General features: G+C 41.3%; 1 protein-coding gene across 1 annotated transcript; it reads left to right on the forward strand.

Moving 5' to 3' along the window:
* The first annotated feature begins 1,038 nt into the window (after positions 1-1,038).
* LOC146733710 (A-kinase anchor protein 1, mitochondrial-like) lies at positions 1,039-16,152 on the forward strand. The gene is made up of 4 exons (XM_085491531.1): positions 1,039-1,142; positions 3,126-3,341; positions 4,608-4,744; positions 15,991-16,152. The coding sequence occupies exons 1-4, from the start codon at positions 1,043-1,045 to the stop codon at positions 16,063-16,065; spliced, it is 528 nt and encodes a 175-aa protein (XP_085347657.1). The 5' UTR covers positions 1,039-1,042; the 3' UTR covers positions 16,066-16,152.
* The last annotated feature ends 1,047 nt before the right edge of the window (positions 16,153-17,199 follow it).

Genomic DNA, 17,199 nt, shown 5'->3' on the forward strand with positions numbered 1-17,199 from the left:
CACACGTTGTATACGTTGCTATGAGTCCCATATCGAACAGGACGCGGCACAACGACTGACGCCTTTAATATTTTCACCACCAGTTCCCTCTTTTCATCACAAATTCACAAAATGTCCCCGTTTATAGTCTGCACTTTCCTTCAGAAGATTAGGACAAAACATTTTTTTTAGTAAAAACTGAAAATTGGCTTCAAAATTAGGGTTCATTTCCAGAAATATTGACGAATATAAGAAAAAAAGTGCAGCAAAATTTGGGCGAGAACGTCTGGTGGTGAATAGGTTAACCATTCTACATGTATAAACATACAACTTCTGTGAATGTAAATGTGTTATATATAAAGATATTAATTGTAATACATGTAAAAGTAGTTGTTATTGCAACAGAAAGTACAGACAACTTTGATCAAATGCCGCTTTGAGAAGTGCGCCCTCTATAAAGATGATATGACGTGCGACTGCTGCAAAACGATTTGTGTGACGTAACTAATTGTGTTAATACACTGGGGAATCATTGATGCAACAAAAATTATACATCGATACAAGGATCTTGAAAAACATGTTTCTATTTGTAATATATTTGTAAAAACAAAGGAAATTAGAGCCACAAGATTTTTATTTGTGCCTCAAGTAACATATAGGCACATACAATACTGCCCCCCCCCCCCCAATCAGTCAACGCGCTGACTCAACATGATTTTGACTCAGGATCCCTACAAAACAATCCTATCACAGAGCACACCACTTTCCTTATTTTGTAACACTCTTAAGCGCTGCTTTTTAAACACATTTTTAAAAAAAAGTTGTAATCACCGCTAGACGCTAGATAAGTCCTGTTTTCTTCAAATGTTTTTAATATTTCCATTTTTTTTTAAATTTAAGTGTAAATGAAAACCAAAGTGGAGACTCCAGATAGAGATCATCAACTTCAAGACTACAATTATAGTTTGTTTGTTTTTTTCAGTTGGAAATACCAAGTAATGTATGTATTAGCGTTCATGTGTGTCATGTCCACGCTGATGGCCACTTTTTTGTACATCAGCCAATGCATGAGACGTATGCAGCATTTTGTAGACTAAGGGAGTGTCTTTCACTGTACCATGACCCACCTGTTGTGACTCAGCCGATGCAGACACCATTACAAAGTAAGTTTGGTTAATTGTGATTTTTTTTTTATGGGTTAGTGTTTCAAATTGCCTGTACAGTTATTTATAATTTATGTAAATGGTTACTTGAAAAAAAACAGCTGTGTAATGTATTCCCACTGATTGCATGACCTGTCAGATCAGGTGTATATAATATTCCCACTGATTGGCCTGTCAGTCAGGTGTATATAACATTCCCACTGATTGGTCTGTCAGTCAGGTGTATATAACATTTCCACTGATTGGCCTGTCAGTCAGGTGTATATAACATTCCCACTGATTGGTCTGTCAGTCAGGTGTATATAACATTTCCACTGATTGGCCTGTCAGTCAGGTGTATATAACATTCCCACTGATTGGTCTGTCAGTCAAGTGTATATAACATTTCCACTGATTGGTCTGTCAGTCAGGTGTATATAGCATTTCCACTGATTGGCCTGTCAGTCAGGTGTGTCTAACATTCCCACTGATTGGCCTGTCAGTCAGGTGTATATAACATTCCCACTGATTGGTCTGTCAGTCAGGTGTGTATAACATTCCCACTGATTGGTCTGTCAGTCAGGTGTATATAACATTCCCACTGATTGGTCTGTCAGTCAGGTGTGTATAATATTCCCACTGATTGGTCTGTCAGTCAGGTGTATATAACATTTCCACTGATTGGTCTGTCAGTCAGGTGTATATAATATTCCCACTGATTGGTCTGTCAGTCAAGTGTATATAACATTTCCACTGATTGGTCTGTCAGTTAGGTGTGTATAACATTCCCACTGATTGGTCTGTCAGTCAGGTGTATATAACATTCCCACTGATTGGTCTGTCAGTCAGGTGTGTATAACATTCCCACTGATTGGTCTGTCAGTCAGGTGTATATAACATTTCCACTGATTGGTCTGTCAGTCAGGTGTGTATAATATTCCCACTGATTGGTCTGTCAGTCAGGTGTGTATAACATTCCCACTGATTGGTCTGTCAGTCAGGTGTATATAACATTCCCACTGATTGGTCTGTCAGTCAGGTGTGTATAATATTCCCACTGATTGGTCTGTCAGTCAGGTGTGTATAACATTCCCACTGATTGGTCTGTCAGTCAGGTGTGTACCCACTGATTGGTCTGTCAGTCAGGTGTATATAACATTCCCACTGATTGGTCTGTCAGTCAGATGTATATAACATTCCTACTGATTGGTCTGTCAGTCAGGTGTATATAACATTCTCACTGATTGGTCTGTCAGTCAGGTGTATATAACATTCCTACTGATTGGTCTGTCAGTCAGATGTGTATAACATTCCCACTGATTGGTCTGTCAGTCAGGTGTGTATAACATTCCCACTGATTGGTCTGGCAGTCAGGTGTGTATAACATTCCCACTGATTGGTCTGTCAGTCAGGTGTATATAACATTTCCACTGATTGGTCTGTCAGTCAGGTGTATATAACATTCCTACTGATTGGTCTGTCAGTCAGGTGTATATAACATTCCCACTGATTGGTCTGTCAGTCAGATGTATATAACATTCCTCCTGATTGTTCTGTCAGTCAGGTGTATATAACATTCCCACTGATTGGTCTGTCAGTCAGGTGTATATAACATTTCCACTGATTGGTCTGTCAGTCAGGTGTATATAACAGTTAACGTTGACCTTTATAAAATTAAAGGGGGTAGTTGTTGCGCTGTGCATGTGCGACATTTGTGTTGATAAACATTGATTTTCCCACAATCCAATGTGCTCTTCTAATGGAAATCACAAGTATGAGGTTTGACCTGGGCGCGACTTGCACTAATTATCGCCAGTGACTCCTTCAATATCTTTCAATCACCTAAAAATACCTAATTACAGCTTAGTAACGTCTCAGTTTGTACTCCTTGATCTGCGCAACAGTCAAAGTCGCCATCTTTGTTTATATGAGACCCATATATCTCGCACATGCGTGGCGAGACAACTACCACCCTTTAAATAATTATTATATTTATTTCTTTAGTTGGTGCAGTTGGTATTACGAGTCTAAATGGAGTGTGGTATAGATGTCAAGTGTTACAAGTGTTCAATAATGTGAATAAAGCTGAAATTCAGTTTGTTGATTTTGGTGGCAACGCACAGGTTAACATGGATGAAATAATACAGATGCACGATGACTTTACTCTACTTCCATTCCAGGCATCGGAGTGTTGTCTTGCTTCTATTTCACCTTTGGATGGTAAGTGTTAAACACTACCAGTATATAATGTACATGCCACATTTTCACAATCAAGATCTCCTGCGTCACTAAAGTCAGTGCTAAGCTACTTATAAGATTGTGCTTGATTGGTTATCGTTATCGTTAACAGTTGAACCAATCAGAGAGCAGTGTCCACCTCTATATAAAAAAAACACCTGCCAATAATGACCACTTTCAGGCAGTCCTAACACATGAGCAACCTGTGTATAAAAGACCACTTGTGGAATATGTGACCATCTTTAGAGCAATAATTTCACCTCATCGTGTTTATGAAAGAATTTTTAATTTCTTCAAGTCAAATTTATTTAACTTTGGTCAACTCAAAAATATGTGGTGTTTTTGTTGCAACAGTATAATCATTACTTTCTAGACAAATCACTTCTGGTAGACAAGAAATTAAAGTGCTTTTAATGTAGTTCATAGTGTATATTGCAAAAGTTTGTCAGATTTCAAAACATTAGTCTCGATCTCCATTGAGTTCGTAATCTCGGTCATTTTAATTAACTCTAGTCAGTATAACATTATCTTTTTTATGCACTATATACGGGTACATAATAAACGATGTTGCCTAAAACAATTCAATTATTCAATAAACCAGAAGTTTAGTAATAAATTCACATACTGTAAATTTTTACTATTTTTGCTAAAGAAATGATTCAGTGAAAATAAAGTCTAGCGAGTATACCTTTTTCCTATTTTTCACATTTAACTTGTCAAAAATCAGTGAAAATAAATTCCATGAAAAATATCCAAAAAAAAACTTTTCAGCGAAAATTAATTCCAGCTAAAATAAAGTATTCTACACTATTTAACAGATCTTACAAAATCCCTGGAATATTTTTATTATTGTGCATCTCATCAGATCATACAACAATAAACAAAAATAAGAAATCAATTCACATATACAATGGCACAGATCAGTGCCCAAAACCATATAGTGGCTGTCCTGCCAAAAATATTAATTGAAAGTGTGAGGCATTTTGAGCCTGCATAATACATCTGAAAGCTGAAAGGCTTCATTTGAATACATACCGAACAAGCCAAACAGTGACCAAGTTTTTTGTGAAAGCGTCCTCCCCATTAAACTAGGGCCACAACACACAGTTACTAAAAAAGATAATTTTAGTAACCGTGCACAACAGAAGAAACCTTTTATTTTGAGAAAGAACTGATTCATGTAAATTTTTAAACAATGCATTTTGCATAGCGCAGTATTTTATGGCCTTACTTTCTTTTTATTTCCAGGTGAAAAATGCTTTTCTGAGGAGTTTGTAACCGCTTTAGAACAGCTCACACCATCAAGCACACCAGTACAGATCCAAGCTATTGATTATAATGATGCAAAACCATTGGTCAATCTTTATACCTACCACAATAACATGGTATGTAGTGAAACTTGTCTTAACTGAACACCACAGGAAAACCTGTCTAAACTGAACACCACAGGGTAACCTGTCTAAACTGAACACCACAGGGAAACCAGTCTTAACTGAACACCACAGGGAAACCTGTCTAAACTGAACACCACAGGGAATCCTGTCTTAACTGAACACCACGTAACCTGCCTAAACTGAACACCACAAGATAACCTGTCTAAACTGAACACCACAGGGTAACCTGTCTAAACTGAACACCACAGGGAATCCTGTCTTAACTGAACACCACAGGGAAACTTGTCTAAACTGAACACCATAGGGAAACTTGTCTAAAGTGAACACCACAAGATAACCTGTCTAAACTGAACACCACAGGGTAACCTGTCTAAACTGAACACCACAGGGAATCCTGTCTTAACTGAACACCACAGGGAAACCTGTCTAAACTGAACACCATAGGAAAACTTGTCTAAATTGAACATCACAGGGAAACCTGTCTAAACTGAACATCACAGGGAATCCTGTCTTAACTGAACACCACAGGGAAACTTCTCTTAACTGAACACCACAGGGAAACTTGTCTCAACTGAACACCACAGGGAAACCTGTCTAAACTGAACACCACAGGGAATCCTGTCTTAACTGAACACCACAGGGAATCCTGTCTTAACTGAACACCACAGGGTAACCTGTCTAAACTGAACACCACAGGGTAACCTGTTTAAAGTGAACACCACAAGATAACCTGTCTAAACTGAACACCACAGGGTAACCTGTCTAAACTGAACACCACAGGGAATTATGTCTTAACTGAACACCACAGGGAAACCTGTCTAAACTGAACACCATAGGGAAACTTGTCTAAACTGAACACCACAGGGAATCCTTCTTAACTGAACACCACAGGGTAACCTGTCTAAACTGAACACCACAGGGTAACCTGTCTAAAGTGAACACCACAAGATAACCTGTCTAAACTGAACACCACAGGGTAACCTGTCTAAACTGAACACCACAGGAAATCCTGTCTTAACTGAACACCACAGGGAAACCTGTCTAAACTGAACACCACAGGGAATCCTGTCTTAACTGAACACCACAGGGAAACCTGTCTAAACTGAACACCATAGGAAAACTTGTCTAAATTGAACATCACAGGGAAACCTGTCTAAACTGAACATCACAGGGAATCCTGTCTTAACTGAACACCACAGGGAATCCTGTCTAAACTGAATACCACAGGGAATCCTGTCTTAACTGAACACCACAGGGAAACCTGTCTAAACTGAACACCACAGGGTAACCTGTCTAAACTGAACACCACAGGGAAACCAGTCTTAACTGAACACCACAGGGAAACCTGTCTAAACTGAACACCACAGGGAATCCTGTCTTAACTGAACACCACGTAACCTGCCTAAACTGAACACCACAAGATAACCTGTCTAAACTGAACACCACAGGGAATCCTGTCTTAACTGAACACCACAGGGAAACTTGTCTAAACTGAACACCATAGGGAAACTTGTCTAAAGTGAACACCACAAGATAACCTGTCTAAACTGAACACCACAGGGTAACCTGTCTAAACTGAACACCACAGGGAATCCTGTCTTAACTGAACACCACAGGGAAACCTGTCTAAACTGAACACCATAGGAAAACTTGTCTAAATTGAACATCACAGGGAAACCTGTCTAAACTGAACATCACAGGAAATCCTGTCTTAACTGAACACCACAGGGAAACTTCTCTTAACTGAACACCACAGGGAAACTTGTCTCAACTGAACACCACAGGGAAACCTGTCTAAACTGAACACCACAGGGAATCCTGTCTTAACTGAACACCACAGGGAATCCTGTCTTAACTGAACACCACAGGGTAACCTGTCTAAACTGAACACCACAGGGTAACCTGTTTAAAGTGAACACCACAAGATAACCTGTCTAAACTGAACACCACAGGGTAACCTGTCTAAACTGAACACCACAGGGAATTATGTCTTAACTGAACACCACGTAACCTGCCTAAACTGAACACCACAAGATAACCTGTCTAAACTGAACACCACAGGGTAACCTGTCTAAACTGAACACCACAGGGAATCCTGTCTTAACTGAACACCACAGGGAAACTTGTCTAAACTGAACACCATAGGGAAACTTGTCTAAAGTGAACACCACAAGATAACCTGTCTAAACTGAACACCACAGGGTAACCTGTCTAAACTGAACACCACAGGGAATCCTGTCTTAACTGAACACCACAGGGAAACCTGTCTAAACTGAACACCATAGGAAAACTTGTCTAAATTGAACATCACAGGGAAACCTGTCTAAACTGAACATCACAGGGAATCCTGTCTTAACTGAACACCACAGGGAAACTTCTCTTAACTGAACACCACAGGGAAACTTGTCTCAACTGAACACCACAGGGAAACCTGTCTAAACTGAACACCACAGGGAATCCTGTCTTAACTGAACACCACAGGGAATCCTGTCTTAACTGAACACCACAGGGTAACCTGTCTAAACTGAACACCACAGGGTAACCTGTTTAAAGTGAACACCACAAGATAACCTGTCTAAACTGAACACCACAGGGTAACCTGTCTAAACTGAACACCACAGGGAATTATGTCTTAACTGAACACCACAGGGAAACCTGTCTAAACTGAACACCATAGGGAAACTTGTCTAAACTGAACACCACAGGGAATCCTTCTTAACTGAACACCACAGGGTAACCTGTCTAAACTGAACACCACAGGGTAACCTGTCTAAAGTGAACACCACAAGATAACCTGTCTAAACTGAACACCACAGGGTAACCTGTCTAAACTGAACACCACAGGAAATCCTGTCTTAACTGAACACCACAGGGAAACCTGTCTAAACTGAACACCACAGGGAATCCTGTCTTAACTGAACACCACAGGGAAACCTGTCTAAACTGAACACCATAGGAAAACTTGTCTAAATTGAACATCACAGGGAAACCTGTCTAAACTGAACATCACAGGGAATCCTGTCTTAACTGAACACCACAGGGAATCCTGTCTAAACTGAATACCACAGGGAATCCTGTCTTAACTGAACACCACAGGGAAACCTGTCTAAACTGAACACCACAGGGTAACCTGTCTAAACTGAACACCACAGGGAAACCAGTCTTAACTGAACACCACAGGGAAACCTGTCTAAACTGAACACCACAGGGAATCCTGTCTTAACTGAACACCACGTAACCTGCCTAAACTGAACACCACAAGATAACCTGTCTAAACTGAACACCACAGGGAATCCTGTCTTAACTGAACACCACAGGGAAACTTGTCTAAACTGAACACCATAGGGAAACTTGTCTAAAGTGAACACCACAAGATAACCTGTCTAAACTGAACACCACAGGGTAACCTGTCTAAACTGAACACCACAGGGAATCCTGTCTTAACTGAACACCACAGGGAAACCTGTCTAAACTGAACACCATAGGAAAACTTGTCTAAATTGAACATCACAGGGAAACCTGTCTAAACTGAACATCACAGGGAATCCTGTCTTAACTGAACACCACAGGGAAACTTCTCTTAACTGAACACCACAGGGAAACTTGTCTCAACTGAACACCACAGGGAAACCTGTCTAAACTGAACACCACAGGGAATCCTGTCTTAACTGAACACCACAGGGAATCCTGTCTTAACTGAACACCACAGGGTAACCTGTCTAAACTGAACACCACAGGGTAACCTGTTTAAAGTGAACACCACAAGATAACCTGTCTAAACTGAACACCACAGGGTAACCTGTCTAAACTGAACACCACAGGGAATTATGTCTTAACTGAACACCACAGGGAAACCTGTCTAAACTGAACACCATAGGGAAACTTGTCTAAACTGAACACCACAGGGAATCCTTCTTAACTGAACACCACAGGGTAACCTGTCTAAACTGAACACCACAGGGTAACCTGTCTAAAGTGAACACCACAAGATAACCTGTCTAAACTGAACACCACAGGGTAACCTGTCTAAACTGAACACCACAGGAAATCCTGTCTTAACTGAACACCACAGGGAAACCTGTCTAAACTGAACACCACAGGGAATCCTGTCTTAACTGAACACCACAGGGAAACCTGTCTAAACTGAACACCACAGGGAATCCTGTCTAAACTGAACACCACAGGGAATCCTGTCTTAACTGAACACCACAGGGAAACCTGTCTAAACTGAACACCACAGGGAATCCTGTCTAAACTGAATACCACAGTGAATCCTGTCTTAACTGAACACCACAGGGAAACCTGTCTTAACTGAACACCACACGAAAACCTGTCTAAACTGAACACCACAGGGTAACCTGTCTAAACTGAACACCACAGGGAATCCTGTCTTAACTGAACACCACAGGGAAACCTGTCTTAACTGAACACCACAGGAAACCTGTCTAAACTGAACACCACAGGGTAACCTGTCTAAACTGAACACCACAAGATAACCTGTCTAAACTGAACACCACAGGGTAACCTGTCTAAACTGAACACCACAGGGTAACCTGTCTAAAGTGAACACCACAAGATAACCTGTCTAAACTGAACACCACAGGGTAACCTGTCTAAACTGAACACCACAGGAAATCCTGTCTTAACTGAACACCACAGGGAAACCTGTCTAAACTGAACACCACAGGGAATCCTGTCTTAACTGAACACCACAGGGAAACCTGTCTAAACTGAACACCACAGGGAATCCTTCTAAACTGAACACCACAGGGAATCCTGTCTTAACTGAACACCACAGGGAAACCTGTCTAAACTGAACACCACAGGGAATCCTGTCTAAACTGAATACCACAGGGAATCCTGTCTTAACTGAACACCACAGGGAAACCTGTCTAAACTGAACACCACAGGGTAACCTGTCTAAACTGAACACCACAGGGAAACCAGTCTTAACTGAACACCACAGGGAAACCTGTCTAAACTGAACACCACAGGGAATCCTGTCTTAACTGAACACCACGTAACCTGCCTAAACTGAACACCACAAGATAACCTGTCTAAACTGAACACCACAGGGTAACCTGTCTAAACTGAACACCACAGGGAATCCTGTCTTAACTGAACACCACAGGGAAACTTGTCTAAACTGAACACCATAGGGAAACTTGTCTAAAGTGAACACCACAAGATAACCTGTCTAAACTGAACACCACAGGGTAACCTGTCTAAACTGAACACCACAGGGAATCCTGTCTTAACTGAACACCACAGGGAAACCTGTCTAAACTGAACACCATAGGAAAACTTGTCTAAATTGAACATCACAGGGAAACCTGTCTAAACTGAACATCACAGGGAATCCTGTCTTAACTGAACACCACAGGGAAACTTCTCTTAACTGAACACCACAGGGAAACTTGTCTCAACTGAACACCACAGGGAAACCTGTCTAAACTGAACACCACAGGGAATCCTGTCTTAACTGAACACCACAGGGAATCCTGTCTTAACTGAACACCACAGGGTAACCTGTCTAAACTGAACACCACAGGGTAACCTGTTTAAAGTGAACACCACAAGATAACCTGTCTAAACTGAACACCACAGGGTAACCTGTCTAAACTGAACACCACAGGGAATTATGTCTTAACTGAACACCACAGGGAAACCTGTCTAAACTGAACACCATAGGGAAACTTGTCTAAACTGAACACCACAGGGAATCCTTCTTAACTGAACACCACAGGGTAACCTGTCTAAACTGAACACCACAGGGTAACCTGTCTAAAGTGAACACCACAAGATAACCTGTCTAAACTGAACACCACAGGGTAACCTGTCTAAACTGAACACCACAGGAAATCCTGTCTTAACTGAACACCACAGGGAAACCTGTCTAAACTGAACACCACAGGGAATCCTGTCTTAACTGAACACCACAGGGAAACCTGTCTAAACTGAACACCACAGGGAATCCTGTCTAAACTGAACACCACAGGGAATCCTGTCTTAACTGAACACCACAGGGAAACCTGTCTAAACTGAACACCACAGGGAATCCTGTCTAAACTGAATACCACAGGGAATCCTGTCTTAACTGAACACCACAGGGAAACCTGTCTTAACTGAACACCACACGAAAACATGTCTAAACTGAACACCACAGGGTAACCTGTCTAAACTGAACACCACAGGGAATCCTGTCTTAACTGAACACCACAGGGAAACCTGTCTTAACTGAACACCACAGGAAACCTGTCTAAACTGAACACCACAGGGTAACCTGTCTAAACTGAACACCACAAGATAACCTGTCTAAACTGAACACCACAGGGTAACCTGTCTAAACTGAACACCACAGGGTAACCTGTCTAAACTGAACACCACAGGGTAACCTGTCTAAACTGAACACCACGGGGAATCCTGTCTTAACTGAACACCACAGGGAAACCTGTCTTAACTGAACACCACAGAAAACCTGTCTAAACTGAACACCACAGGGTAACCTGTCTAAACTGAACACCACAGGGTAACCTGTCTAAACTGAACACCACAGGGAAACCTGTCTAAACTGAACACCATAGGGAAACTTGTCTAAACTGAACACCACAGGGAATCCTTCTTAACTGAACACCACAGGGTAACCTGTCTAAACTGAACACCACGGGGAATCCTGTCTTAACTGAACACCACAGGGAAACCTGTCTTAACTGAACACCACAGAAAACCTGTCTAAACTGAACACCACAGGGTAACCTGTCTAAACTGAACACCACAGGGTAACCTGTCTAAACTGAACACCACAAGATAACTTGTCTAAACTGAACACCACAGGGTAACCTGTCTAAACTGAACACCACAGGGAATCCTGTCTTAACTGAACACCACAGGAAACCTGTCTAAACTGAACACCACAGGGAATTCTGTTTAAACTGAACATCATAGGGAAACCTGTCTAAACTGAACACCACAGGGAAACTTGTCTTAACTGAACACTACAGGGAAACCTGTCTTAACTGAACACCACAGGGAAACTTGTCTTACCTGAACACTACAGGGAAACCTGTCTTAACTGAACACCACAGGAAATTCTGTTTAAACTGAAAATCATAGGGAAACCTGTCTTAACTGAAAACCACAGGGAAACTTCTCTTAACTGAACACCACAGGGAAACCTGTCTAAACTGAACACCATAGGAAAACTTGTCTAAATTGAACATCACAGGGAAACCTGTCTAAACTGAACATCACAGGGAATCCTGTCTTAACTGAACACCACAGGGAAACTTCTCTTAACTGAACACCACAGGGAAACTTGTCTCAACTGAACACCACAGGGAAACCTGTCTAAACTGAACACCACAGGGAATCCTGTCTTAACTGAACACCACAGGGAATCCTGTCTTAACTGAACACCACAGGGTAACCTGTCTAAACTGAACACCACAGGGTAACCTGTTTAAAGTGAACACCACAAGATAACCTGTCTAAACTGAACACCACAGGGTAACCTGTCTAAACTGAACACCACAGGGAATTATGTCTTAACTGAACACCACAGGGAAACCTGTCTAAACTGAACACCATAGGGAAACTTGTCTAAACTGAACACCACAGGGAATCCTTCTTAACTGAACACCACAGGGTAACCTGTCTAAACTGAACACCACAGGGTAACCTGTCTAAAGTGAACACCACAAGATAACCTGTCTAAACTGAACACCACAGGGTAACCTGTCTAAACTGAACACCACAGGAAATCCTGTCTTAACTGAACACCACAGGGAAACCTGTCTAAACTGAACACCACAGGGAATCCTGTCTTAACTGAACACCACAGGGAAACCTGTCTAAACTGAACACCACAGGGAATCCTGTCTAAACTGAACACCACAGGGAATCCTGTCTTAACTGAACACCACAGGGAAACCTGTCTAAACTGAACACCACAGGGAATCCTGTCTAAACTGAATACCACAGTGAATCCTGTCTTAACTGAACACCACAGGGAAACCTGTCTTAACTGAACACCACACGAAAACCTGTCTAAACTGAACACCACAGGGTAACCTGTCTAAACTGAACACCACAGGGAATCCTGTCTTAACTGAACACCACAGGGAAACCTGTCTTAACTGAACACCACAGGAAACCTGTCTAAACTGAACACCACAGGGTAACCTGTCTAAACTGAACACCACAAGATAACCTGTCTAAACTGAACACCACAGGGTAACCTGTCTAAACTGAACACCACAGGGTAACCTGTCTAAAGTGAACACCACAAGATAACCTGTCTAAACTGAACACCACAGGGTAACCTGTCTAAACTGAACACCACAGGAAATCCTGTCTTAACTGAACACCACAGGGAAACCTGTCTAAACTGAACACCACAGGGAATCCTGTCTTAACTGAACACCACAGGGAAACCTGTCTAAACTGAACACCACAGGGAATCCTTCTAAACTGAACACCACAGGGAATCCTGTCTTAACTGAACACCACAGGGAAACCTGTCTAAACTGAACACCACAGGGAATCCTGTCTAAACTGAATACCACAGGGAATCCTGTCTTAACTGAACACCACAGGGAAACCTGTCTAAACTGAACACCACAGGGTAACCTGTCTAAACTGAACACCACAGGGAAACCAGTCTTAACTGAACACCACAGGGAAACCTGTCTAAACTGAACACCACAGGGAATCCTGTCTTAACTGAACACCACGTAACCTGCCTAAACTGAACACCACAAGATAACCTGTCTAAACTGAACACCACAGGGTAACCTGTCTAAACTGAACACCACAGGGAATCCTGTCTTAACTGAACACCACAGGGAAACTTGTCTAAACTGAACACCATAGGGAAACTTGTCTAAAGTGAACACCACAAGATAACCTGTCTAAACTGAACACCACAGGGTAACCTGTCTAAACTGAACACCACAGGGAATCCTGTCTTAACTGAACACCACAGGGAAACCTGTCTAAACTGAACACCATAGGAAAACTTGTCTAAATTGAACATCACAGGGAAACCTGTCTAAACTGAACATCACAGGGAATCCTGTCTTAACTGAACACCACAGGGAAACTTCTCTTAACTGAACACCACAGGGAAACTTGTCTCAACTGAACACCACAGGGAAACCTGTCTAAACTGAACACCACAGGGAATCCTGTCTTAACTGAACACCACAGGGAATCCTGTCTTAACTGAACACCACAGGGTAACCTGTCTAAACTGAACACCACAGGGTAACCTGTTTAAAGTGAACACCACAAGATAACCTGTCTAAACTGAACACCACAGGGTAACCTGTCTAAACTGAACACCACAGGGAATTATGTCTTAACTGAACACCACAGGGAAACCTGTCTAAACTGAACACCATAGGGAAACTTGTCTAAACTGAACACCACAGGGAATCCTTCTTAACTGAACACCACAGGGTAACCTGTCTAAACTGAACACCACAGGGTAACCTGTCTAAAGTGAACACCACAAGATAACCTGTCTAAACTGAACACCACAGGGTAACCTGTCTAAACTGAACACCACAGGAAATCCTGTCTTAACTGAACACCACAGGGAAACCTGTCTAAACTGAACACCACAGGGAATCCTGTCTTAACTGAACACCACAGGGAAACCTGTCTAAACTGAACACCACAGGGAATCCTGTCTAAACTGAACACCACAGGGAATCCTGTCTTAACTGAACACCACAGGGAAACCTGTCTAAACTGAACACCACAGGGAATCCTGTCTAAACTGAATACCACAGGGAATCCTGTCTTAACTGAACACCACAGGGAAACCTGTCTTAACTGAACACCACACGAAAACATGTCTAAACTGAACACCACAGGGTAACCTGTCTAAACTGAACACCACAGGGAATCCTGTCTTAACTGAACACCACAGGGAAACCTGTCTTAACTGAACACCACAGGAAACCTGTCTAAACTGAACACCACAGGGTAACCTGTCTAAACTGAACACCACAAGATAACCTGTCTAAACTGAACACCACAGGGTAACCTGTCTAAACTGAACACCACAGGGTAACCTGTCTAAACTGAACACCACAGGGTAACCTGTCTAAACTGAACACCACGGGGAATCCTGTCTTAACTGAACACCACAGGGAAACCTGTCTTAACTGAACACCACAGAAAACCTGTCTAAACTGAACACCACAGGGTAACCTGTCTAAACTGAACACCACAGGGTAACCTGTCTAAACTGAACACCACAGGGAAACCTGTCTAAACTGAACACCATAGGGAAACTTGTCTAAACTGAACACCACAGGGAATCCTTCTTAACTGAACACCACAGGGTAACCTGTCTAAACTGAACACCACGGGGAATCCTGTCTTAACTGAACACCACAGGGAAACCTGTCTTAACTGAACACCACAGAAAACCTGTCTAAACTGAACACCACAGGGTAACCTGTCTAAACTGAACACCACAGGGTAACCTGTCTAAACTGAACACCACAAGATAACTTGTCTAAACTGAACACCACAGGGTAACCTGTCTAAACTGAACACCACAGGGAATCCTGTCTTAACTGAACACCACAGGAAACCTGTCTAAACTGAACACCACAGGGAATTCTGTTTAAACTGAACATCATAGGGAAACCTGTCTAAACTGAACACCACAGGGAAACTTGTCTTAACTGAACACTACAGGGAAACCTGTCTTAACTGAACACCACAGGGAAACTTGTCTTACCTGAACACTACAGGGAAACCTGTCTTAACTGAACACCACAGGAAATTCTGTTTAAACTGAAAATCATAGGGAAACCTGTCTTAACTGAAAACCACAGGGAAACTTCTCTTAACTGAACACCACAGGGAAACCTGTCTTAACTGAACACCATGGGGAAACCTGTCTTAACTGAACACCACAGGGAAACTTGTCTTAATTGAATGTACACCACAGGAAATTCTGTTTAAACTGAACACAAGGAAACTGTCTTAACCAAATACCACAGGAAAATCTTCCAAACGCAACACTATGGGGAAGCCTGTCTAAACTGGAATACATTCAATATTTGTTAGCCTCTGATGCATGCTGCGACACTGTAAGTTGGAAATATGTTTGACTGACACACATATCAAACAAAATAGGATCGTCATAGCAGTGCATGTCACCATAACCTCATCCTTTTATCTACTTCGCTACTAAATATATTTTTGGTATCTTTCAGATGTGCTATGTAAACAAAGAGTTAGTTGACATGGGTTTGGCACAGTGGACACCAAAAAACAAAAACTCAGGCTGACAAGATTTACAATGTATGAGATTTAGAAAAGTTATTTATAATATAAAGGAATAGAAATAAAACAATGTCACACATGGGAAATTACAATTAATACGTAGTCGTAGATTGTAGATGGTTAATTTGTAGATGGTCTTAATGTATGAAAGAGTATGCAAGAGTAGTACAGCAAGCGCAAGATATTTACACCTAACTCGAGCACCCTGGTAGGTAATTACCAAGGGACTTAACTTTGCAACATCTCCAGACACTTTCCTATACGCTCCAATGACCATTGTAGACACAATAAAGTTACATACACAGTTAGGTGTATGTAAATATCTTGCGCTCGCTGTAATGTACATAACAACCATGAGTGTTCGCTCATACATTAATACGAAATATCTCTAGAAGACAATTAACATGCGAGGCAGTTTATTCAACTCATGAAAAACAAATCGCCTCATGAGCGACCAGATTAAAATCACCCCTCCCCAGTAATGTAGCAACCAGGAAACTAGCTAGGAATCTGTTGCATGTAAATAAAACGTAGTGTAACTATTACAACCTTGCCCATTTTGAATCCAGGAATTAAATAGTGAAACATGAATGGTCTAGTATTTTCCCGCCATAATGTTGCTTGGATATATATATATATATATATATATATATATATATATATATATATATTGCTCTACTATTTGAGAACTATTCACACAAATCATGTTATTTTCTAAGGGACCTTAGGGTTAATATAGTACATGGATTATTAAATGTACACAAGGTTATTATACAAGTATTATTACATTCCACAGCATTTATTTACTTTATATCCACACAGAGTCGGATAATCAGTTGTGTGTTCAATGCAGTCTAGTTTTTTTTTTCATTTTTTATTCTCATTCATTATGTAAATATCAGGCAACATCAAATTACCGTCCTCACAATAGATTTTTACATCATAAGGTAATGAATATAGCCATGACTATTGCTATAAGATCCTCAGTGACACGACTGATACTATTAATCTTTATGGATAGGATACGACTTTTGCAGCCTGAGGTCGAGCGACAGGAGCCCCAGAGCTTGCAAGGTCACGGAAGTCAAACGACCAAGGGCAACAAAGTCATTTCCAGTCCATAAGGATTTTATTGTATG

Source organism: Saccoglossus kowalevskii, chromosome 16 (genome assembly GCF_978046115.1).
Source record: "Saccoglossus kowalevskii chromosome 16, keSacKowa6.1, whole genome shotgun sequence".
Classification (NCBI taxonomy): domain Eukaryota; kingdom Metazoa; phylum Hemichordata; class Enteropneusta; family Harrimaniidae; genus Saccoglossus; species Saccoglossus kowalevskii.

Excerpts from the sequence above, each read along its gene's own strand:
- LOC146733710 (XM_085491531.1), top strand. The coding sequence starts at position 1,043 with ATGCATGAGACGTATGCAGCATTTTGTAGACTAAGGGAGTGTCTTTCA. Across the intron at positions 1,143-3,125 it reads GATGCAGACACCATTACAAA|TTGGTGCAGTTGGTATTACG; the intron begins GTAAGTTTGGTT and ends TTATTTCTTTAG. Across the intron at positions 3,342-4,607 it reads TTCTATTTCACCTTTGGATG|GTGAAAAATGCTTTTCTGAG; the intron begins GTAAGTGTTAAA and ends TTTTATTTCCAG.